This window comes from Sparus aurata, chromosome 24, assembly GCF_900880675.1.
Source record: "Sparus aurata chromosome 24, fSpaAur1.1, whole genome shotgun sequence".
NCBI lineage: Eukaryota > Metazoa > Chordata > Actinopteri > Spariformes > Sparidae > Sparus > Sparus aurata.
Window position 1 is genome coordinate 5,618,788 of NC_044210.1, and position 25,604 is coordinate 5,644,391.

The 25,604-nt window shown below is 44.5% G+C and overlaps 2 protein-coding genes across 3 annotated transcripts in view; both read right to left on the bottom strand.

The window, feature by feature from the left end:
- appa (amyloid beta (A4) precursor protein a) overlaps positions 1-11,500 on the bottom strand; it is a 40,691-nt gene extending 29,191 nt beyond the window's left edge. The window contains exon 1 of one of the 2 annotated variants that reach the window (XM_030409292.1): positions 11,263-11,500. In XM_030409292.1, the coding sequence (XP_030265152.1) occupies positions 11,263-11,322 (60 nt within the window). In that variant the 5' untranslated portion in view covers positions 11,323-11,500. The remainder of the gene's footprint in view (positions 1-11,262) is intronic. The other variant, XM_030409293.1, reaches the window with a different exon arrangement.
- Positions 11,501-11,700: 200 nt separating this feature from the next.
- cyyr1 (cysteine/tyrosine-rich 1) lies at positions 11,701-20,978 on the bottom strand. Its single transcript, XM_030409294.1, has 4 exons — positions 20,585-20,978; positions 17,229-17,328; positions 15,759-15,919; positions 11,701-13,271 (listed from the first exon to the last, which is right to left on the bottom strand). The coding sequence occupies exons 1-4, from the start codon at positions 20,655-20,657 to the stop codon at positions 13,138-13,140; spliced, it is 468 nt and encodes a 155-aa protein (XP_030265154.1). The 5' UTR covers positions 20,658-20,978; the 3' UTR covers positions 11,701-13,137.
- Positions 20,979-25,604: the final 4,626 nt, after the last annotated feature.

The following is a 25,604-nucleotide window of genomic DNA, read 5'->3' on the forward strand; positions in this document are numbered from 1 at the left end:
ACACTCTGGAGTCACCTTGGCAAGCAGACACGGCTGTTACTTAAACCACTCAGATCATCTTTGACTGGACTTTAAGTGTGGGTGCTAAATTATCCCGCTCTGGTGTGTGTGTGTGTGTGTGTGTGAGATGCCATCTGAGCCTGACGTTTGGGAAGCAGATCCAGTAGGTAGTGCGTTTCGCTGATTACAGAGCAGACGGACCCTCTCCCCTCCCCCCCCCCCCCGCCTCACACTCCCCCGCTGGCCGAACGTTCAATTACAGACCTGATGTAAAACCAGACGGAATGCCTTCATCAAATAAATAAATAAATGCCGGGGCGAACGCCAGCTCTGAACCAAATATGTGATGGAGAAAAAAAAAAAAATGAACCCCCTGGAGGTGGGATTGGTTGCCCGGCTCGTCCTCTGGCGGGCTGGAGTGAAGCGAGGGAGGTGGAACAGCTAATGATGAAACCCCGAGCACCTCAAGAACCTTGGACTCCATTGCGTCATGTTCATTCGGGCATGAATCGATACATCCGAGTCAGTCCGGGACAAATATTGGGCGTAAAAGTGTTCAAAGTAACCCTTGCGATGTTTCTTCCACGTTCGTTTCGTGCTGTAAACGTGGCGATTCGCCTCACATGTCAGATCAACCACGCCCGCCCGGCGCTGGCTCCCTTCGCGCGTCTCTTTCTACGCAGAGCTCGTCCCCCGCAGTCCTCCCCTTCAAAAGTTTTTCATGGAGTCTGCGAGGGAGAAATTTAACTTTGTTTGAAGCATTATCTTCATTCATATGCAACGCGATTAAGCTTTGTCTCGGGGGGCTCCTCGGGAATTAGCATCTCAGACAAATCTGCTTCAAATCTGATTAGAAGAAGTGTGTAAGAGAAATAGTTCTGACTTCTGCCCGCTTAATTTGTCTAGACGTGATGGAGGGGACTCTTGGTTTCCTTAGTTATAATCGCCATGGAGATGGAGCCAGCTCTCGACCCTCCGGGGAACTGCCTGTTATAACCTCCCTCTGAGCGACACCCATTATCCAAGTCACCCGGGAGCAGGAATTTCATCATCGGGGCCGGTTTGCTGGCGTGAGGGAAGTGTGTGTGCAGGTGCTCTGAGTACCGTAAGAGTTTAGACTAAGCCGGTGCGATGGCCGACTCGTTCAGCACCAGACTGCTAAACTGACTGACCTCACTGGCGTCCGGCTTAGCGGCGCCCCGCGGAGGACCGCCAACACACACAGATGGACCCACGCGCGCACCGAGGAGGCGCTCGGTGATCGCACCATGAACTGTGGCTGCTCAGATCAGCAAGTGGGAAAATCTGTTTATGATCTCACCCAAAAATATGTTAACGATGGCTGCTTTTCTGCCAAAACGGAAAAGATGCATCAACGTCCCATGTCACGAGATAGCTGACTGATGATTTAGTCAGAGCCGGTCCATGATACGAGCTTGTTCTTGTAATAATACTGATCTACATCGGGGGGGGGGAGGAGGAAGGCAGCTGAAAACCTTGATGCGACGGATGAGTGAGATCAGATATTATTAGCTTATTGTCCAACTATTCCCATCTTCCTTTCAAGATTTCTCCACCTAGAAGACGCATCAAAATATCCCCCCGCTTTACATCATGTTACAGCAATCACTGTTTCCAATGGGCTATGTCACAAAAACAAAAACTCCCCACAGAGTGCCACAGGAGTCCTAAAACATTCACATACGTTTTTTGTTTTTTTTGCAGTTCCGGTTCCCTTTTCTTGAAGTCAATGGGGTTTTTTTGAAAGGGTTTTTTTGGTTAGACACCTAAAATAAAGGCTGTGGTGTTCAGAAATCATGAAAGTGGTGTTCATTTGTGGCAAGTACCACAAACTTGCCGTTGCCACAGAGTTTATTTTCTGCAGTTAACCAAAATCCAACTTAAAAATCCTACTTTGCTTTGTGTTGAGAGGAGCCAGGGCGATACTAACTTCATCCCTGGAGAACTCTATACTTAGCTAACCTTTTGTTGGTTGCGCACTTGTCGACCCTTCCCTCATCCACGCGTCTGTAGCGACAGCATCTTCATTCTCTGATCATTGTTGTATACGTTTTGCTACAATATATTGCCGTATATGTGTATATTGTGTATACGTTGAAGCCAAAACTCTGAGAAGAATCGACACAGACAGGGTTACAAAAAGTGGATTCCGTTTATTGCTGGGCTGACCAAGCATTTATACCTCAGTTGTTTACACCGTTTCTTAGTGATGATCTGGATCAAAATGTCAAGATGTTCTTTGGCTGATTGTTCTCCATCTTTCCTGAAAATCATGTAACTTCCAGTAATCGTTCCAAAGTTTGTGTGTGTGTGTGTGTGTGTGTGTGTGTGTGTGTGTGTGTGTGTGTGTGTGTGTGTGTGTGTGTGTGTGTGTGCTGTTCTGTTTGCTGGTTGATTAATGTGTATTTTTCCTGTTTTTCCAGAGTTCTGGAAAGTTCTGGCAAGTACATCCGGTTATGTGTGTGTGTGTGTGTTTGTTAAGTATAACTGATGTTATCAGTTGAGGGCGAAAAAACCTTAAAAACTCTTATAAGGATTAAAAAATTCCCCCGTGGCCCCCAGATCATAAAGCGGTGTTATTTTACCCAAAAGGAATCACTGAAAACTTGTTTTACATCGTTTCTTATCTGACAAAATTGCTGGGGGAAAAAAAAAAAAAAGCACAAAATAAACAACATGTTTTAACTTAGTCATTTTCCCTAATGTGCTCACCACCCTCAATCTCAGAAGAGGCTAAATGAAGCTGAAAGCCGCAATTTGCTGTCCTTGAAAAGACTGCGGAATGCCATTTTAAAAAGGCTGAAATTAAATATGTACAAATGAGAAGCCGAATAACCATGTTTAAAGCGAAAAATGTGATTGCGAGTCGAGCGAACGTCTAATCAGTGTCATTGTGAATCGAGGCCCTGGGGTGTTGATGGGTGTGTACGACTGGAATCATCATCAGCGGCTATGAGCACCGCCTCCACAGGACCGGCAGGTAGACTGGGAACACAGTCAGTATTTCCACCAGATCATCATCGTCAACAAAGAGTCATTAGTCACTTAAACTAATGTGGATGTAGGTAAGTAGGACCCTCTTGATACAGAAAGTGTATTTATTATTATTACTAAAAGAATACAATTAAGATTAATGTTAGCTTAACAAGAGGAGAACACTGTATTTCACAAATCAACAACCAACCAACACACACACACACACACACACACTTGGCTAGCTCTGCATCACGCCTTTCGACTTCACAAACACAGGAAGTCCGCCTCTACCATGGAGACCAAACAGGAAACACTTCCAGAAATAGTAGGGCACGGTCAAGAATACCCGTCCGTTTTCTGACGCCAATCTCCATCTCTCCCTCACTCATTTACACCCACCCACACACTCCCACCTCCCCGCACAAACACACACGCACACAACTTGGCATTTTAAACGAGTGTTCCAATTTCACACTTGGACTCCGAGAGGACTTGTCATCTACAATTGATGGTGTGTCGCCCGACACGAATAGGTACTAGTTTCATGAACCCTCTGAACTGTGAATCTCAAGCCGAGGGCATGCAGCACATCAGTAACGTACTGTATGGATGACACAGCGTTTTGCAGGAGAGAGGAAATGTGAGAAATCGCTCTGGTGGAAAATGGTAAAAGGAGGGAGAAAGAAGGGAGGAATGGGTGTGAAGAACGACGGGAATAACACACAAGCGGCCTAATTATAGTCCAAGTGCCAGGCACCTGGGGAAGACTCCAGTGCTATGGCAACCCTGAACACCCAGGACGATGAGGGGAGAGGAGACTGGGATGAGAGAAGTGAGAGGACGAGGTGATGAGATCATTTCTGAAACGGAGGAAAACAAGGGCCCTCGTGGGCATTTCAGTGTGCCGGTAGAGCCGCTTAAACGAGAGAACTTCACCATTGAGCAGAAACTTTCTCAAAAAGAGCCCGAATTACTTTAACCGAAAGGTTAAAGTAATGAGTCAGCAAGCTCAGCAGGAATCAAAGATGTACTGGGGCAAAGCGATTTCTTGGTGTGAATCCATTTAATAAAAAAAAATAAGAGTGCTGAGAAGATGAAAATATGAGAACGACAGAAGCTGCTAAAAGGAGAAAGAGAGAACAGAGAGTCCAGCTCCACTGTGGTTCCAGGAAATATCTCTAAGGTTCATTAGGAGGAATCGGTTTGTACTGGTTCTGATGGAAGGATTGTGCTTTGAGCGTTCAGCTGTCATATCAAAACTGCTGCAATAATATAAAGAATTCTAAATTTAATGGGTTTCTTTTCATTTTAATTCAGCCCGGACTTGCAACCAAGCAGATATTTAATCCAAAAGCACCATGGGACATACTGTTTAAAACAAATACAAATATTTACTCCTACTTCTGCAGTCCATTTCTACACTTTTCGGAAGCTTTCTGACCTTTTGGTCGCAAAGCTCGACCGCCTCTGGCAACATGTCTGGCGTTGGCAGTGGTCAGTGAAAGTTGCATTAGAAGTACATGCTCTTCCTGAACTCTGCCTTACAATTTTAAACTAATAGATTCATGAATTAACATTCATTTATGGAAGATTTTGTTGTATTAATTCAAAGTGGAAATATGTGCATGACAAATTTCTGACACCTGCATACAACCTCTGTGGGCACTAACTTAATTCTAATCTAATTCTTTTTGTTTTTAATGGGGTAGGGGGTTAGGGTCAGTCTTCTGATTGACTGCTAATGTGACTATTTTTTTTTTACAGTGGCTTATCAGTTTACAAAAAGTTGGAAAGGCTCGAGCAGGTAAACCATAAAAACTCCAAAAAGTTGCTAAACAAGTCTGTTGCTTACCACCTACATCCATCAGATCTGAAAAAGGTCATGTAGCTAGTGTTGATGCTCTCTTCGGCTTAGGTGGTGCTTGCATTTTATCATGGTGGGTATGGATGCACGTTATGTAAGAAAAAAAGAAAAAAAAAGGAGATATTACGATTATTTTGAACAGATATTGCGTTTGCCGTGTAAATCGAGATTAGTGGCAATGTCCATTTGTACGTCACAATCTTTTGTAGGTCAGAGCAGAGAGAGGGCAGATTGGATACATAGAGGGAAAAAGGGGGCAGAAGTGCAACAAAGATCTGCTTGCAAACTGAATCTGGGATGTTGCGACTATAGTGTATTCTCCTTACTTACTAAACTGAAAGTAGAGATGCATTTAACCCACTTCTGAGAATGCTTTTATAGGACAGATGTATCAAATATGCTGCGTGCCACTCTGGTTTCATGGAATCATCTCGAGCTGCTATCTATCACCCATGATGCACTTTGCCCCAAATAAATATCAAAAGTTGCACAGAAGTGCGGGCAGGACCTTTTCTCTCTTCTAACTGAGAGCTTAGAGGCGAGTGGGCTCTCCTTTGCTTCATTACTCAACTCCAGTCTGGGATCCGACACAGAGCATGTTGAATGGGCTGCATCATTAAGTCAGATACCTCTGAGGCTAGCCCGAGGATGTGTGGATGACACACACACACACACACACACACCATAAAATATACTGATTGCAACACCATCTACGCTATCTACACATACACAGTTAAATTCATATACTGACTCATCCATCACGCGCTGCCAACATTGCATCTGTAAGGCCAAATCCATAACTAACACCTGATTGTATGGGCCTTGGTCACATTATGACAGGCTGGGTCATATCTCAGGTCAGGTGGAAGGTCAGTCAGTCACACACACACACACACAGACACACATCTACACACAAACACAACATACCACAGCCTTGACTGGGACAACCTGACACTTGCATAGACATATAGAGATGCGATGTACATGAAAACAGGGCGTGCGGCTGCCTCGGTGATGAAGCGAAAGGTGGATGTGCTGCTGCCGCCGAGTATCTGTGCAGATCAGAGCGACCCGTTTCTCTGGCTTATTATTCAGATTCTCTACCAACAGCTGCTTACTCAGCAATAGCGAAAAATAAAAAGTGTGTCTTCGTGGCGCACTGCTGATATTTACAGATGGAAATAATGCACCAATGGTGATGAATGGAGTTGCCTGGTGGGAGATGTGCTCCAATATGAGGAGTGGGAGGGATAATGTTGGTTTCCCTGAAGACTGCCAGACGCTAACGCCAGGAGTGTGTACATGTTTGACCTAATGGAGCTCATTATGAGCCAGTCATAAAGAGGTGAGCATGATGAAGAGGCTTTTTCCTGGGACTGACTCGCAACTTCAGAAGTAGCCAGTTGGAACGCTCTGTACACGAGCTGTATCATTCACATTTTGTCTTGGCATGATTAATGCAACCAGGCTTCAACTCTACAGAAGTCCATGTAGAAGCCATCTTTTACAACTTGGCAAAACTGTATCTGTACTGCATTGGTTTGCTCTTCGTGACAGTCAATGAATGAGGCTGTTAAGGCTCAGAAATGTTCCTTTTACATATGAAAACAGAAAGAAATCAATCTCAGCGATGTGACCATAACTGCTCACGTACTTCCATGCATCCTTGATGTTGGCATGAATGTTCGGAAGACGCCATCGTTCACATGTCTTTGTCACGTTCTATGGTCGTCTTGCTGTACATATTGGCCACACTGTCCACAAAAATTACAGATGGTATCCCTGTGTTTCGTCCCGACCCGTGTGCTTAAAAATGGACACGATACGGATGAAATGAGCGCAGAGCAGAGTCAGGGGGCTTCATCTGTATCCCTTTACGTATCTAACATTGAGCACAAATGAGCTTTCCATCCGATCCCCAAACTGGCTAAACAACACTTCTCTAACAGTGGCTGAGTACCTCGATCACTGCTCAGTGGCCAGCGATTTTTCCTTGGTGCTGCTCTCGGTAAAGCATTTCAGCGCGGACCTGCGCTATAAATCAGAACGTTCTCTTCAGGCAGCGAGCGAGGAAACAGTTTCTCCTGCTATCAGATACTTGTTGAGTCTAATCAAACCTTCTGGCATCCAGCCGTATCTCATTCAGAGACCTGGTTGCACAACACAAAGCACGCCTTTGAGCGATGCACTGGTCTGTTACAACTGAAATCAGCACTACCAGATTCCTAACGTGCTTTGAAAGGGGGGGGGGGATGCTACCTTTCAGTACGAAAACACACAAAGAAGCCTCAGGATAGAGGAAATTATATAAAATTGCCACAGAGAAAGAAGCAAAGACTATTAGATCAAACCATTTCCGGTGCTCATGAACAGCTGATTCCCATCACTGCCCGGAAACCTGATTGTCTGGAGTGTCATTAGGGGGACGGGGAAGAGAAACAGTGGACACGCAGCTCCAAAAGACAGCAAACACACCAGTGTCATCCCCCGTTTCCAGGGACCATGACAACAGAAACAACAGTATCAAAAGGTCAGGAATTCTTTTCTCCAGGACAGACAGAGGGGGATACAGGGGGAACATTAATTGGGAGCGCTGCGGTGTCATTGTTGCTGTTGACACAACCAAGACGGACATCATGTGCCATTTGAACAGGAAACGTTTTGGTCATGAAGGTTAAGAGAAAGACTGTAAGAGACACAAACAAAAAAAAAAAGGAACAGGGAGTGCTGGAGACTAACTGCTTTCATGTCTCATTATGAAGAAGACATCCAGCCCTGCCATACACGACAATACCCACTGTTTACTGAGAGGCACATAGAGAGCAAGCTAATATCGCTACGCTGACCGGCACGACCAGCGCCCATTTTCTCATTTTCTATGGCAGCTTTTTCATTTAAAAAGATGAATTGCGCGGTCAGAATGTCAATGACAAATTCTGAGAGCTGAAGGTGAAGAGTATGAATTGCTCTTTTTTGTCCAACGTTCCAAAGGCCTGAGGACGTTCAATTCACGAGGAGATACAACAGAGAAGATGGAATCTAGAATCTGAAAGCAGCGTGTGCGGCAGCTCTGAGTGCTTTTTAATTTGATTGTTTTTTTAATAATCTAATGAGTGATTGGTCAACATGTCTCAAATAATGTTTGTGTTGGAGCGAGCGAGAAAAAGCTGGTATGGGTGTATCAATACTGGAGAAAAATACGTAGTGAAACCGTTTCGATGCTCCGAACTGACATAGAGATATCGACATTTGTGACAGTGCAGCTACACCAGAGTTAAATTTAGCAAAAAAGACAACAAACACAGCAGCAAACATCTGGTTTTTGGTGTCAGTCTCTCAGAATCGGAGCAGAGGCGTCTCTGTTACCAGGTCAGCTCAACAGTCAACAATCAGGAATACATCCACAGATTGAGAAACTGAATTATTCACCGACATTAGCCTCAGCTGACCTGAATACAGCACAAGCCACAAGACGTGCTGCGTTGTGATTATGAGCTTTCTTGCGCCGGACAACGCTGGATTCTGCAAAATGCTAATTACAAGCTGAAGCAGGAGTTCTGGGGCGAGGCAGTCGAAAGTGGGCCCAATAAAAAAAAAAGTGAAATAAGAAAATGGAAAGCGAGGGGGAGATACATTAGTGTCGACTGGGTTTCTCCTTCAAAGAAATGAAACTGCAGCGTGAGCAGCGGAGGAAGGTGCCAGAGAGAAACACTGGCAGTGCCAATAGGGATAATGGCATTAAACTCACTAATAAGGGGAGAGGGCTGGTCCGCCCCAGGCTGAAAGACTGCAGTATGCACACAAACAGGCTGCCTGCGCCCCATCCAAGAGCCATTTCCCAAGGATTTACAAATACACAAAGGCTGGCATCCAACTCCCACGCTCCGCACCGCGGGCCCGTCAGGAAAAGTGGCTTCCTGGAGCCGTGTGTTCAAATAGAGGGTGTGTGCAGCGGCGAAAGGCTCTAAACAGGCCCGGACAAGATCAAAATACCTGCAACATCTAATTTTTTAAGTCCGATTTAGTCTTCCTTATATTACTCCAGAGACTTTAAACACAGTGTTCGATGACATTTCATCACTTCTGCCTTTGATGCTTGTAATGTAAATACTGGAGTCCAAGGGTAAAGAGTGCCTGAAGTAAGCTAAGCGACGGATTATGAGCAAAGCCAACGCTCCTGCTTGATGAGGAGCCCAAACTGTTCATTCCAAGTGCCCTGATTATAGGCCGCGTGAGGAGAGACGGTGAAGGTCAGCTTCCACGTTTCATCCAAGAAAAAAACCGAGACAGAAAAACAAAAAGGGGCCTAAAAGGGGGCGTGATGGCAATCGTTTGGCGGCGTGGATCTATTACAAGTCGCACCTTTATCATAACGAGAGCTCTAATTGCTACAGCCAGAAATCCCACAAGAAAACCCTGAACTGTAGCTGCTCCCTGACCACGACCGCAGGCCCCCCATCTGAAATGACGTGGCTCCCAGCGGTCGCACAGGAATGTGTCATTTCTCTCACAACAAAGCCACACTATGAATATCTGAAAGCAGCGTGGCCTGCTCGAAAAACTCCCATCAGCAGCTCGGCCTTAAGTGTTAAAAAAAAAAAAAAATCGCCCGTTAGAATGGGTGACTGAAAAACACCCAACACTCATGCGTCAAGTGTTTCACATGTGTCGGGAATTTTCCAGACGCACAAAAAAAAGAAGAAATAGAAGCCTTACACGAAAAGGGGAAATAAGGCGCTACCAAGACGATAACATGGCGATGACATGACATTCTATTAAATCTACGCGCGTTAAAATGGCTGAATTTTGATGACATAAGGGGGATTTGAGTCATTTGAGTGACATGTCAGGCAACAGGGCTGGATGGCGCGTTAAAAATAGATGGGCTATTTTTTGCAGTGTGTATCAACAAAGCTGTATTCTTGGCTTGGAGAAGAAGAAGAAGAAGAAGAAGAAGAAAAAATGGATGTGCGGTGATAATGTGACACTCGGTCCGCTGTGAGGACGTTATTAAAAGAAACGACGTGCATTCCCAGCGTGGATATTATCACGCCTACTCTGCCACAAAAGAGAAAAGGCAGCAGTCGTGGCTCCTGTTGGGCTTCCCAGCTTCCCGACCCCTCGATAAATGCTGCAGTGCACCGCCGCCATCTTACTTCTCTATTCTCCTCTCTCCCTGGCTGAAATATGACGGAGAGCGATGACCGTGTTTTGTTTTTTTTTTCGTTGCGAGGGATGGTGTCATCTTCACGGCTTGGTTGACACGACCACAACAGAATAAGCCATCGAGTCTTCATTAATAAAAACATAAACGTCTTATTATATTTTCATTCCCAAAAACACGCCCACTCCCTTAGAAAATCAGCCCTGGGGATATGGGAAAATGACACTTTTATTCACCGTAATGACTTTTAACTAGCTTGAATTAGCCCGGTTGACCAGTAAAAGAAAACATAAAAACACGCGTGTTGCGTTCAGGACCATTTTCCCGCAGAATTAGTAAGGGTAAAATCATTTGTTGACAAGCGGCAGCTCGTTTCTGGATCGTTGAAATCAGCGAAAGAGGCAAGTTGCGTCTGGTTTTTTGACACAAAGGACAAAAAAAAGAAACATTGTGGTTGTAGCTTCAAATCAAGGGAGACGGAACGTTATTTTCCTCATTGCCACACAGTCCCAATAAATCAGTTCCGACAGCCTTTAAAAGGGAGACTTTAACCAGAGAGGAGGCATTACGGAGCATCGGAGCAGGCGTGTTTTAAACAAATTCGCGTTTATTAATCTATATCTCGTGTTTCTGGGGGTGATCCATTACAAATCAAACAGAGGCTAATATAAAAAGGACGTCTCAGTGGTTGTGTAATGTACAAAAATGTATGTAGTCTCCGATTTAGAAACACCCAAGCGCTCACAAGCAGGGTCAAGATGGCGAGGGTTTTTTACACAAGACTTCCGGTTAAAACCTTCAAGATAAAACGACAGACAAAAGACCTTGCTCTTTTAATTTCAGCTTTTACTTTGCTAGGTACCAATATGTGAATAAGACTGGCTGTAGCTCTCGTGAAAATAACAGTTTTGCTTTAATGTGCGTATTTTTTTTGCAGTATTAAAGCCTTTAAGCGAATGAAGATAAAAATGGTTAACGTTAAATTCAAATTAGCACACTCAACAGAAGATTTAAACAACAAACGCGATGCTGTTATATACAATATCACGAGTTAATTGGATTCAATTTAAGTTGCCTCCTTTTTTAATACCCCCCCTCAAACGCATTCTGAGCTCAAGCTCCGAAGGTGCAACCGATTAGCTTCCGGTCTCCTCGCAGCTAGCGCCTGCTAGCTTGACTCAACAATATGGTGGAAAAAACTACAAATTCTTCCACTAAAAAAACGTATTTTTCTTACCTCGGCAGCCAGGGCCGACGCCGCCACGGCCAGCAGCAGCAAAGCTACTCGGTCCCCCATGTCGTTTCGCTGACAGGACGCTCCTGAAGGCAGCGTTTCACCGAACGGTTTGACGTTTGAGTGCGGGCGAGAGGCTGAGTGTGTTCGGCGCCGGTGACTCCCGTTGTCTGATGGAGAGCGATACCGAGGCTGCACAGCTGCTGAGCGCCGGATCACCTGACCACAGCGGAGTGGGATTAACGCACGCACGCACGCACATACACACACAGTCCACCACGTTATCTCTCTGACACACACGTTTTTATCTCCTGTGCGCACTCACACGCACGCAGACTCCATCAACACGCCAGTTTTTACGCACCACACATTCCCACAGTCAAACATTTATCGATCATTCATGTGAAGAAATGGAGAGACAGAGAGAGGAGACGGCACCGATCGTACTCAATCGCGTCTTTAATTTACTACACAGCCACTAAAAAAACAAACAAAAAAAAAACAGTAAGGAAACACTCGAATTCATTAATCTGACACGTTAACAGTTAAGTCCCTTCCATCAATCAGAGGCATCCATCAGCATGAATCAGTCACAGCACTGGGAGGTCAGTTCATTTTTCAATTGTAAACCTTAATCAGCCTAAAACTGCGATTCAAAAGATGGATTCTTCATCATTTTTATGAATTTTGCAAAAAAGGTAAACCATTTTTTACATTTTTTTTATTTTACATTTTAATAAAATACACTCTGGTTCAAATGAACATGACCCCCAGCTCGGTCTCACACTCATAGTTTCAAGTAAGGCATTTAAGAACAGTTCACTACCAACAGCACAGTCCTTTCAAGTCATCCATGCCATTAAAGGTGCACTATGTAGTTTTGGGGAAGAAATTCAAACCCAGAATTTTCAGATTATAATATCAATGAGGAGATAATACAAACTCAGGAATATTTATTTTTTCCCGTAACTGAATAAACAAACCGTTTTCAGTTCAAGTCTAGAGGTGGCGGGGTCCGCCAAATAAAAACAAAATAGAACAGTGTGAAATTCCGTTGGTAGGTTGTTTATTTGGTTTGCTCAGTCATGAAAACAAAGAGATTGTTTATTTATTTTGTTTAGGCATAAGAAATGAGTCAATTAAATCTGATTTAAGTTACTTTCCCAAAACTACATACTGCACCTTTAATGTCAGTGTTATTACGCATTATATTCAAGTCTTTGTGTCGACACATGACAGGTCCAGACCTGACTCATTTTAATCCTCAGATCAGACCTCAGTCACTGACATAAATCAAGTTTTAAAAAAAAAAATTGGGGAAAAAAAAAAATAGATATCTTTCAAGAAGTCTCCATTGTGTCCCTGGAAGACTTGTGTCCTCCGGTGGTGTGGTGTGAGGTGAGGCACCCGTTCCGTGCTGACAAAAGTGGTCTTCACCTGCATCAAAGTGGTGCAGTCCGTTTGATGTGCGCAGCCGGGGCCAGCTAAGGATATCGGTTATTAGCGGGCGGGAAAAAAACAGTACCAGCTGCGGGGCTAGCATGGCTGCTAACAGGTGAGTCCGTCAGAATGTGGACGTGTCGGGGTGGTTTCTCCTGACAAACATCGTGGTAAGTGTCATTTATTTCCCCACCATTGGGTCCAGACAGCAGAAACGCACTGACATTTACACCCTTGCAGGCTTGTCGCTGGAAACTCAGGCCTGCTGAACAATATTGCACTGGGCCACCCTTCTTGTGGAAAATATGGAGATTTCTGTGAGCCTCTTAAACGGTCTTTAACCCTGTTAGCGACAGCGCTGCTTTAGAGGGCCGTGGAGAGCCAGGCCATGAGAGTTTCCTTTGAGCTGGCCGATGGATGATCTGTGCCGCCGGGGATTCACTTGCGAGCGCAGCCCGGGTAAGGAGGAGGGGGGGAGCAGTTGGCCGGCCGGGGCTGAGTCGGGGTGTAAGGCGGCGGGTGCATCGCCGGAGGGTACATCTCGTAGTCGTAGGTGTACGGAGGTGGAGGACCTGAGTTCAAGAACAAGACGTAAACGAAGAAGCGTTAAGTTCAGATGGGAGGTCGAAGTCATTCCTCTCCTCCATTATAACAAACTTCACATGTCAGAATGTGAATGAGGACCATTTAAGCTCAGAGAAACCTGCCCCCCATTTTCACAAGAGGGTTCGATAGGACGGCTGCGCCCTCTAGTGGTCGAGCTGAGGAACTGCACCTCCCCACCCCTGCAGAGAGGGACCGGCACTGTAGATCAAAAAATATGGCAGCAAAAAGTCCTTTTGTTGACCACAATGCATCAGTCTCACCGGGGGAACTTACATTATTCACTGAAACATCAAAGCGGCACAGATGAAAGCAGAGATGAATGGAGTTAGTCAGGCCTGGCTCCGAACCAAAGGGTTGCATCAACTAAACCTCACTTTTATGACACTATTATTATTAATAATAAGGCTCAGCCGGACAGGTAGCAGATGAGCTTTATTTTGAAATGTCACGGAATGACCTGAAACGAGATGCCCTCCGAGAAAATGTGACTCTCCAAGCCGATTCAAGAGCTACTTAATAAATAATTTACATTTTTTTTAAGAACACCGTTATGCAGATAAAGCGATTTGCGACAAATCACTTTCCGGTTAAAAACCATCTATAACTACAGATCAACTCCTCTTTGTGGCAAGTTGATCGGGAAAAACAAAAAGCACAACTCCTCCTCACATCCTTCGTCAAGACGGAAAATAATTCATATCGCTGTAGCTACACGCATGCGCATCCATATTGCATCGCTTTGTGTGTCTGAGCGTCGTGTTTATGAAACGCGATCAGAGCTGCAAGGAGAGAGCGAAGACTGCCGGTCCAGTGTAGCGTGAAGGCGATACACCGAGGAGAATGAAACGTGATGAATAAATGATGATCCCCCCCGGAAAAAAAAAACAGCATTCCAGTGGCTGGAGAGTGTCACCGAGTACAGAGTCTGATGTGCAGACAATGTCTCCCGCGACTACAATAAAGGAAAAGGGTGGAACACACGTGGAAACAGAACAATCATGCTTGTAGGAGGCAGTAGGTAACAGAAATGATGCTTATTTTATGTGATTTTTTTAAAAGCGGAGCTGTGGAGGATGGAGGTCATGGTTCTGTTGAGATGGCTCGACAGAAATGGCTCTCTTTGTGTAACGAGTGAGGAGCAGTGCTCGAGGCCAAGGTGGGTCATGCAACACAGTACGGCAATTTATCTTTTATAGCCGCTGTGTTCTTTTCACGCGGTTGCCCAAGGACAGGAGACGAGGAGGGGAGTCACTGCGGGGGAGTTTGTAACCGATCACTCTGTAAATTGTACTAAATAATGATGTGGATGATAATACTGTTCTGTTAAGTCACACTTTGGACGCCAAGTGTGGAAAGTTGTACCCTGTTACGCTTCACTAACATTTATGAATTATTAATGTCATTTATATTCTGGAAAAAAAAAAAGGTTTGGCTGACTATCATAAAAAAAAAAAATGTGTGTTAAGTTGGAATCACTTTCTAATAAGTCACACTTATTAGACTTACTTAAAAAGGGGTTTTAAATAAGTCTATTATATGTATTATAGGGTTTGGATTAAGAGCGGTGGAGTTTTCCAGACCATCATTGCCCAAACCGCCTTTTTGAACATTCAGCCGCAGCAGCCGGCCCACCCAGGGAGGTGGCGAAACAGATCCAGGATGGGCGCCAGTGTCTGGTTGCGGGAAAATTAGCCAAACAAAATGGGTCCAACGCTGGCCGAGCAACGGGCAATGTGAGGTTGTTGCGCCTACATGTTCACAGAGAGCCGTCTCCGCCACACCATCCCCGGGTCGCGCTTTGGCGCTCTACAGGTGGAGCGTTAACCAAGACTCTGTGTTTCAGGGTTCGTACACATTTTTAAAGGTCAAATTCAAGCACTTTTCAAGCACTTTTAAGGGTCATTGTCAAGATTTTCCAGCACCTTATTGCTGGGGTAAAGTACGTATCTACAGGAATATATATACTCATGGTTTTATTCTTCACTATTTATCACAATTATGTACATTGTATTATGCTGTAAACTTCTAAAATTATGTTTCATAATAGCAAAAACTTCAGAAATTAATTATCCAGTCTGATCCCAATTTTGTGAAAGACAGAGTTATAATGTTAAGCACTTTCAAGCACTTAAGCTAAAATCCAAGCACTTTTCAGACCTTGAAAACACAACATTGAAATTCAAGCACTCTCAAGGATTTCAAGCACCCGTACGAACCCTGGTGTTTACATCTTTGATGCTTGATTTGACCACATTATCATCATCACCATCTTGTTGCTGCCGTTTACATTTATCCAGACACACATAAAAAAATAAATGAATAAATGAAAATGCACTACAGAATTATTTCCTGGATGTATATGCATTTATGTACATCAATAAGTGTCATTTTCATTTCCTTGTGCCAACCCGGTGTTGTTGAAGGACAAACATACACCCTGATCCTTGACCCACCTGGGTAGCCCTGGCTCACAGTGTTGATGTAGGAGGTGCTGAAGACGCCGACCCGCGCTCCTCGCCCGTTCTTCATGCACATGCACACGCACAGGAACAGGGCCGCCACCGCCCCCATCAGGAACACCACGCCGAAAACGATACCGGAGATGGCGGTTCCTCTGGAACACACACACGCAGAGACACACATACACAAACAAACTGTGAGCCATCCAGTCAAGTGTGATGAGAGGCAGCTGTCTCAAACAGACACGCAACCGGTACTTCTTCGTTGCTGCCATGGAGACCGGACCGCTTCATCTGATGTAACCGAGCGGTGTGATGTGTGCATGTGCTAAGTGTGTGACGACGTGACTGCAGAGGAGTTTGTCAGTTGGCACCGGACGAAATTGAAGAAAACGCTCATCATTAGCAGGATTGTTAGCGCAGTCAGCGTTAGTCAGCGTGTCCGATTCAGCCCAGGCTTCTTTCAAGAGCAGCGAATCCTCCCTTTTACCGGGTCATTCGCCGAGTTTACGTTGGGAATATTCGTACAAACACACAACTTTGCAACCAGAGATTATAAATACACACGTGCTGCCCTATCTTAAAGGAAACAGAAGTCTGTGAACGAGGTGTGTGGAGGCAGCTGTGCTGAATCAAGGCAGGCAGAGGTCAAAGGTCAAATCCTTTGAAGGGTCCTTTGGCATATTGAAGGACAGCTGGCGTGTGAGTTAGTTGTTCTCGCTCATTTTTTAATCTTTACCGCCAGACCCGGAACTGCGACAAACCAAAGGCCGTGTGTGCAAATAATAAAGAAAATCTTCACGTTAAATGGTTGTTGGTGCAACAAAAATCATAAAATCTGGTGGGAAGACTGGCTGTACAGATGATTTTCACCAAAACATGGCATCTCTTGCTTCCAATAGTAGAATCACACAACACAATGGGTTGTTTTGACATATTTGTGTTGTCAAGACAACAACGAAAGTATAATAAAAAAAAAAAGCGATTTTCAGAGCCCTGCAAATCCAAGGCTGTCCACGCCTGAACAGCTGCACGGAGGCCTCGTGGCAGTCACGGTCTTAACTTCACAAAAGATGTCTGACAACAGATTTGTCAATGAAAACAGGAGAAACGGTGCCCTTTTGCTTCGCTGCTAGCATGGTACTAGCATGGTACTAGCATAGTACTAGCATATCGTTTTAAACTGCTGCACAAGACCGAAGCATATACACATAACCCACACTACATTGAGTTTTTGGCCATTCATGGCCGCTAGCTTGGCTTGGCCAGCCTGGATCGCTGACTGCACTGCTAACTGAGCTAACGACAGCTCCGTACGTGGTTACTCTAATGACATACTGCTTGCCTAGTGATGCCTACTTGTTCCAAGTATGTATTGGACGGATGACTTATTCTGACATATTGCACAAACGTCACATATTATATCTTTAATGTGCTTGTTCTTGTGTCCGAGCGTCAACTCACGAGAGGACGTCCCCCACGTAGGCGTAGTAGGAGCAGCAGAAGGGTGGCGTTCCATCGCAGCAGTACTCTATGCAGCCTTCACACTGGGCTTCGCTGCCACCTGCAATACACACACACACACACACAAACAGTAAGAATCTGCTATTGGAGGGTGTTACATTTTGAGGAAACGGAGATCGCTTGAGATTCCCCTGAGTGAGTTCTGGTACATAAAACAGAAAACAGAAAAACCCTTTGACAAAAAAACACTCATATAAATCACCTTTTTCCCCAAATAAAAAAGGGTTATTAAGACAAAATACTTGGCACTTTAATATTTGAAGCTGTTAAGAAATCAGAAGTGTCCACTTATACATAAAGAAGCCCTTCAAAGAAACTATGAAGTCACGTTTCGTTATCTGGGGAACTTTTTTTTTTTTAACCGTCCCTTTCAAAATACCTTGAAAGCTATAATGAAGCCTTTCATGAACGAACCTCAAAGCACACATCCCTCAACCGGCAGCCTCTATTTATACCTTCAAAAGGCTGATTTAAAGGCACGAAGACAGTCGATTTATTATGAGCTCGGAGAACTTGAGAAGCACTCGCCGGGTTTTAAAAAAAGAAGCAAATCAATACCTGTGGAGCGTCGGGGGAAATGAAGTTAACGAAAAAGATCTCCGCGGCGAACTTGAACAGAGACCTGGGGTTCTGATCCAATAAACGGAGTCACCCCTGCGGGTCTGTACTAGGACATTTTAATCAGGAGCCAAAATGAAACCACTGGGAGATTTAAAGAAGTGGCAGGACGCTTCCTAATTGTCTTTCAAGCAGAAGTTTGTGAAGACTTCTGAAGTCCTGTTTGTGGCGATTTGATCCTTTCTTTAATTCACAAGTACAAACGGACTCAGAGAGCGGACTCCTGCTCAAATATAACATATTATACAATACCAGATTACATGGCGACAACCAACTGTTGCCGTGTAAAAGCCGAGTTAATAGCAGACGTGCTTGATTTATTTTTCCGCATCCTGGCTGACAGCGAGTCAGCACACATGGCCGAGCAGCTGAATCCAACGCCGTAGGCTGCGAACTGGCTGATTATGACGGACGAGCGTTTGTCACAGCCTGAAAAATGTGTAATTTCCACACGATAGCGTGGCGTTATTGATGAGCTTGGACCGTATTAAGTCGTCCGGGTTGCTTGCTGGAATTTGCTGACATCATAGCTGCTTTTTTTTTTTTTTTTTTTTTAAATGAAAGTTTGTGTCCATGTGTTGATTAGTTTGTCCTGTTGTAAGGATGGTTTGATGATGGGATCTGGATAGAACTTGGCAGACAGACCTGGAACAAGTTGTGGGATTTTGGTGGAGACTGGAAGAGCTTGGAAAACCTACCTCGAAGTCACCCAATGGTTTGTCATCCACCATTTTGAAACTTTCTTGGTTGTGGAAATGTGGTTGTCACCATCTTTTTTTTGAGCCAGAATCGACCGTATATTGACAAGAGGGTGGGGCTGAGGAGGATACTGACCATCACAAGGTAGCAACACCCTATAGCATACCCTGCATTAGTGTCTCACTTTACTCTAAATTGGGACCATAATCTACAAAATGACCATCATGCTGTATTGAAGAAGACTTGTAACTAGAGATTGAGACCACAAACTCACCGAGAGAAGGTTTACTGAGACGATTAATCAAGTAAAAAGTAGGGTCATTTTCTCATAAGCTTAACTACAATCAGACTTTTTTTTGCAACCAATAGAGTAGCCCCTTAATATGGCCATTTGAAAAAATTAAGAATTAAAAAAAGGGACGCCAGTGTCTACTTCACTTTTCAGACCCGGAAGCTCCATTCATATTTTATACAGTTAAAGGTCGATGCAATTACCAGGCAGCATTGCACTCTGGGAACTGTAGTTCCGGTGTATCTGGTGTTTTAGGAGGCCGACGGATGTTGCTTTAAAATCTTGCCCAGAGACGGAGAGCGTGAAAACTGTGCAAGTTTGCTGCGGAATCGTGTGCCACAGTGATGCAACAACTGAATTAATTACTTCTTCGAGTGGGAGGTCATTAAAGCAGGAGACAGAACGACTGGTGTGTGTTTTGCGTGGGGGGGGGGGGGGGGGGGGGGGGTCAGAGGAACACGACTCCAAGGGCCATCATTTTTTACCACTCATGCACCAGCACGACCGTTTCACACGCAACATGCTTATTCCTGCCGCGGGCAGCCTGGATCCATTACACGCTTTTGTGTGTGTGATTAATGTGGTTCATTACACAAACCCCCACCTCGTCTCTGCTCAGCCATATTTAAAAAAGGAACAAAATCACTGTACACACAGCTGCGCTCCTCTGTGTACTCGTCTCAACCTGCTGCCACGACATGAGCCTTTTCTACACACTGGAAGGCTTCTCCCCCCCCCCCCCCCCCCCCACCTCCACCACCCTGTGAGCTGACAATATTTGGAGTCGTTTCACAATCTGGAGAGCGTCAACACGCGCTTCAAATGGAGGGACGCACTGCAAAGAAAGCCAGCTCGGTGCATACGTGTGTGTTTGCTGAGGATCTGCTTTCTGTCAGCAGTCAAACACACACACGCGCACACACATACACACACACACACTCAAAATTATGTGTGCCTGGAGGCGTATGTGCACATTTCCAGACAGAGGGTCAACATAAATGGTTGGAAACTGAGCACAGAAAACAAGTGATTTTCCAAAAAGTCTGTAGAAAGCAGAGAAAAGTGAGTGTGCACACATTTTCTCTGTACTTTAAAAAGAGAGAAAACACATTTCTTTTGAGGTCAAAGCAAGCTCTGATGGATGTTTCCTGTACGATGGAGGTCAGAGTGGACCCGCCCGTTGAGCTGGACGTTTAACACTACACCCCTGCACGTCAGCCCCCCCATGTAAATGCCTACAAGGAGGCAGACTGGTGGTGGTGTTGCTCCGTCTGTCTGGGTGGTCCCTCGGAGGTCCTGGCTCCTGTCTCTCCACACGCCCGGAGACAATGGCACCACGTCCTTCACCCCCACCCACTCCCTTTTTTCTCTCTCACACACCACCCTGTCCACCCCCCCTCCACAGGACCATACCACAAACTTGATTCAGAAAATTCACTTTTTTAAAAAAAAGTTTGCAGCAACTTGGAGGATTTTCAAACTGATTCCCAAAATGCCAAGACATTAAACATCACACATCACTGACTTTTTAAGGAGTTTCTTGACTTTTCTGTGGGTTACTCCCCCCCCCCCCCCACACACACACACACACTTCCCTGAGGCTGCATGAGTCACATCAGTAATAAAACATGCCTGTGTGGTAAATAATGGACATGGGCTGTTCAGACCGATCGAACGGAGAACTCACCGGTGAGTAAACACAGCAGCAGTGAGCTCCTCACCGCCTGCGTCCTCCACCTCCCCCTCCGCAGGGTCTCCATGAGCCTGCCGTCCCCTGCGCGCCCTCTCTCCCCGCTGCTCGTGTGCGCTTCCTCGGTGACGGAAGGCGGCAGACAGCGCTCCTTCTCCCGGGGCTGTGGCAAGTCACCTCCTCGGCTCTTCTTCCAGGAGCATTGCTGTGACCTCCTCCACCCCTCCTCCTCCTCCAGGCCCACAAGTGAACACCGCCAACAGGTCGCCGTGACTTCGGCTCGTCTTCACATGTCCGTCCGCGGCGGTGGAGCTCCGGGTGTTCCTCCACGTGTGAGCGTCCTCCGAGCTGCTGTGTCGTCCTGTTCCCACACCTCCGCCTGCCCGCTGGGCTCTTTATTCCCCTCCTCTTCTCTCCTCCCCTCCTCCCCCTGCCTTCTTCTCCCCTCCCATCCCCCGACTGCTCGGATTACCCTAGAGTTTACTCTGAGGGGGTGAGAGAGGGAGAAAGCGAGATACATGGAGTGAGAGAGTGGGGGGGGGGAAGAGAGAGATAGACAGAGGAAGAGTGGGGAGAGACAGAAAGAGAGAGAGAGTGAGTGGGGGAGACAGAGATAGAGAGGAAGACTGGGAGGGGAGAGAGAGGCATAGAGAGGAGAGGGGGAGACAGAAAGTGGGAGAGAGAGACATAGAGAGGGGGAGAGAGAGGGGGAGAGAGACAGAAAGAGAGATAGACAGGGAGGGGGAGAGAGAGACAGAGAGAGTGGGGGAGAGAGAATGAGAGAAAGACAGATTAAAATCCCCCAAACTACATAGTGCACCTTTGACATGATTAAAAAAAAAGTTTTCATTATTAAAATCAAACTTCACTTCATTTTTGAATTTTAAAGTATTACATACATGTATGCCTATTGATTCCTTGATAATGTTCTCAATGTGGCAAATCGAGGGGACAGTTCACCCCAAATCAATAATAAATCTTTTCCCTCTTCACTATGGTTATGTATCCACCTAGATTGTGTTTGGTGTGAGTCGCCGGGTTTTGAAATTATCAACCGCAGAGATGTCTCAGTGACTTGCTCAAGGGGCTTTCCCTTTCATTTTCCCTTTCTCTTCCTGTGCACTGATTGACTGAGCTGATCAGCTGAACAGATCCTGGGCTTCAAATTCAACATGCTTAGTCAGCTGAAACCCCACCGAAAAGGGGCCGGGCCAGTGCCAACCGTGCGGGAAGTACTGGGAAAAACTAGTGCCACAGATGGTCACCAGCAGACCCAACAGAGTTTTGGAGATGTCGGCCGCCGAGATGTCTGTGTTCTCTCAAATATAATGGAACTGGGTGCCACTTTGCTTGTGGTGCTTAACGTGCCAAGAAAAATACTTGATGATGTACTCATGATGTGGTCACTCAAGATAGTCCAAAGACCTCTGCTGAAATGGAGGTAGGACTCACCAAGTTTTTTTGGTGAGTTATTTAGGTTTAGTAATGGTCATATCAAGTGAAGTTACTTGATGCTTTTACTTTGAAGGCTGAATCACCATACTTACTGCACATTTCTTCCCATGTGCAGGCCCCTGCTCTGCATGCTGCCGTCATATCAGGAACTTTACTGAGATGAAAGAGGAGTCAGACTGAAATGACCTGTATGTGACTCAGTTCTATTTTCAGGATCCAAAACAACATGAATTTCTTGTTTGGTTCAGTGTTTCCCGGAGCCCTTATGTCAGAGATCTGGTAACCCGAAAACATCAACCCATTAACTAATGCAACACACAACTTTTAGCCTATGTGAAATAACAGGACACACGCCTGATAAGACTGGAGAGGGTCTTTGTTGTTTCCTTGTCGCAAAGATCTCTGGCGAGGAGGGGCGTAGAAAAATAATCTAACTTCCAACCTAGAGGGCCATACCCAACAGCAAGTGGAGCAAAAAGGGCAATGAAGGGGCAATATAGTGAGAAGACAAAATCTAAAGTAAATGAATAAATAAAGCTTTGAAACTGATGCTTTCACAACCTTGGCCAGGTTTCAAACTGGGCAAAAAGTGATAGACTACTGCCACTGCCTTGGTTATATATGAGATTTGAAATACAAACTCATTATTTTAGGATAAGAAGTAATTATTTTTAAGACACTAAGTCAGTATTTCACTATGCTAAGTCATTATTTTGAGATACTAATTGTCTTCATTTAGATACAAACGGAATATTTTGAAATACTTAATTATTGAGTGATACGGATGAATTATTTTGAGATGTCATTATATACGAAGCGATATACTTTATTGTCTCCGTAGGGAAATTTGTCATGGACTCGTGTGCTTACTTTGAGATACTTAATAATTATGTTGAGATACTAACTTATTATGTCAAGAAACTACGTAGTTATTTCTAGATACCAACTAAATGTTTTTAAATACTTAATCATAAAAATTGTCTAAATATTTTTTCAGATACTGCGACATTATTTTGGGATACTGTGCCATATTTTTAGACACTATGTTATTATGTTAAGATGCTAACTTATTATTTTAGATGCCCAGTAATTGTTAAGAAATGCTGAGTAATAATTTAGTGATTAAACTTGGTAATTATTTTGAAAACATAATGCCTCACAGGATCTTTATTTAATTTTTTTTTCGTCACATTGGCAGAAGTGGGCTTCCATAGATAGGATACCCTTGCACCTATGGAGAGAAAGGGCCGCAGCAGACCACCAACCCCCCACACACCTCCCTCTGTTCTGGGAAATACTGGATCAAAAAGGCGACTTGCGTTAACATGCAGGGACTTAACTACCATCATAAAACTGATATTTAAAGAGCTTAATTACCTTTCTGAAACTGATTTAAGAATGACATTTTATCAGTAGATTATACATATGCACGGAGGCATGATCGATAATTTGCCTGGACATTTATTGCACAAACACATTGAAGCTTTTGGTCACAATGGTATTTAGACCTTTTCAAACACATTACTGCTTCTTGTGGAGTTTGAAAAACTGGATCAAATTTGCCACAATTCAAACAAACTTTTATGGGAAACCAAGGGTGGCAAAAGGAGGAAGATAATTCCGTCTCAGGAAATGCCACCCACATTGAGCAGTGATGATTCATAATGCCTTCCAGATGTTCCTTTTGAGCGGTAACCGTTGTGACGCTGAGACGTGGACACGCAAGCAGGTAAAAAAGGTCTGCATGCAATTAGGCGCACATATTAATGATGACATTTTCCTCACCTATTGTGTGCTTTTCTTTGTCGAATGTTAAAAACAAAACAAAAAACGCGGTATAGCCTACATTCGCGCCTACAGCAGTTGTTTAGATTTACAGAGTCTGCCGACACATTATGCTATTACGCAGATTACAGAGATGGCCAATCTTCTTTGTAACCATCTGTAATTACGGGATAATGATTTCCTTTGTGCTGCAGTGGGAGCCAACAAGACGGGAGATCATCTTCCTCGGTGCCCGACAGGAAGTGCCGCACAGGCTTCAGCTCTTTTGGTGACGGTGCTGAGATATTTTTCCAGTCCCAGCTGGGGTCCAGAGAGTTCAGGGAAGATGCCCGACCACAGGGAATTTGAAACGAAGTTACCAAACTATCAAAGAGAAGCAGTGATGCATTTAGGTAGAAATCACAGTCTAACTAGTGTCAAAATGTTGTATTTCTACGTGATGTCAGCTCAAATATTGAAGAACCTGAGGGTAAAATGTAGCTCATTAGATTCACAGTCCATACGAACATTGCTGTGAAGCAGGATGCACAACATACTAGCAAAAAATACATTTTAGACTCAGGGCTGGTTTACAAACTAACAAAATATAACCCTGAAACGCTATGGGGGCCCTGAAAAAAGTGACACTGAGCCTGCGAGTTCAGTTTTACCCTCTAGCAGTTTGATACAGCTCTGACTAGTGTGCCTTTTTCATGAAATGTTGAGAAGTTGTGGAGGGATTGGGCATCCAAACTGTATGACATACTGAAATACTCCCATCTAGTGGATGAAACCTTAATTAAACACGTACAAACACACACACACACACACACACACACACACACACATTAAAACCTGTGTTTACATTTTTGGTAGGTGCACCACATCACTCCAAAAGTGTGCTAAGCTTTCAAATGGTGTCCCCTAAACTCACTGAAATTTTAAAAACTAAAAAGATCCCTCATAATTTTTGTCTTCATGTGTATGTGGGCTTGTCTTTCAGAGGACCACTTTTATACCATCTTTGTGAGAACATGTCTACATTGTGAGGACATTTCGGCCTGTCTTGACTGTTTATTTTTTTATTTATTTAATGGCAACCAGAGGATTTACAAGAGACAAGAACAGGGACTTTATTTCATGCCTGTTTTTTAGGAAAATATCTGTGCTCTGTGCTGATTATGTCCTCACTAATTAAAAGTATGTTTCGATCATGATCCTATGGTTAAGGTTAGGTTATTCATTGTACATTAGTCGTATGGTAAGGATTGGTGGGCATTTTAGTATGATGGTTAAGAGTTAAGGGTAGGGGCTGGTGAATGCATTTTCTTAATGAGGGTCTTCACAAGTATGAAAAGACGAAAGTGTGGCTATATGTGAGTGGGCCTCTTAACGTTGTTCACCACGGTGTCTCATTAGAAGTGCAGCTGTAGCTGAAGCCATTCACTGCTTTACTGTGAAAGCCATACTACAGGTGCTGCCTGAGAAGTACATTGTGCACTAGAAATCATTATCCTCATTGTGACATCGTGCTGTCAGAGAGTCGCTACCAAGAGACGATATCATGCACAAACACTCCTATGTGGTATATGGATTGTTTAATGGTTCTCATGACCTGGTCTATAACATATCATACACTCCTGGCGTTGATTGATTGTCTGGATAAAGGCAGAAGAAAAGTGTCAGTCAGAGATAAGCTTTTTCTGATAAAACGATCAAGAACCAGTTCCTGTTGACAAAGTTGGCTCAATATGTGAATGTAGATTAGTGGTACTGATATTTGGCAGCCCTGGACATG

Bases quoted from the DNA above. Each gene is read 5' to 3' on its own strand.
- cyyr1 (XM_030409294.1), bottom strand. From the start codon at position 20,657: ATGGAGACCCTGCGGAGGGGGAGGTGGAGGACGCAGGCGGTGAGGAGC. The intron at 17,329-20,584 runs GTGAGTTCTCCG...TGTGTATTGCAG, and splicing joins GCTGCTGTGTTTACTCACCG to GTGGCAGCGAAGCCCAGTGT. The intron at 15,920-17,228 runs GTGAGTTGACGC...TGTGTGTTCCAG, and splicing joins TACGTGGGGGACGTCCTCTC to AGGAACCGCCATCTCCGGTA.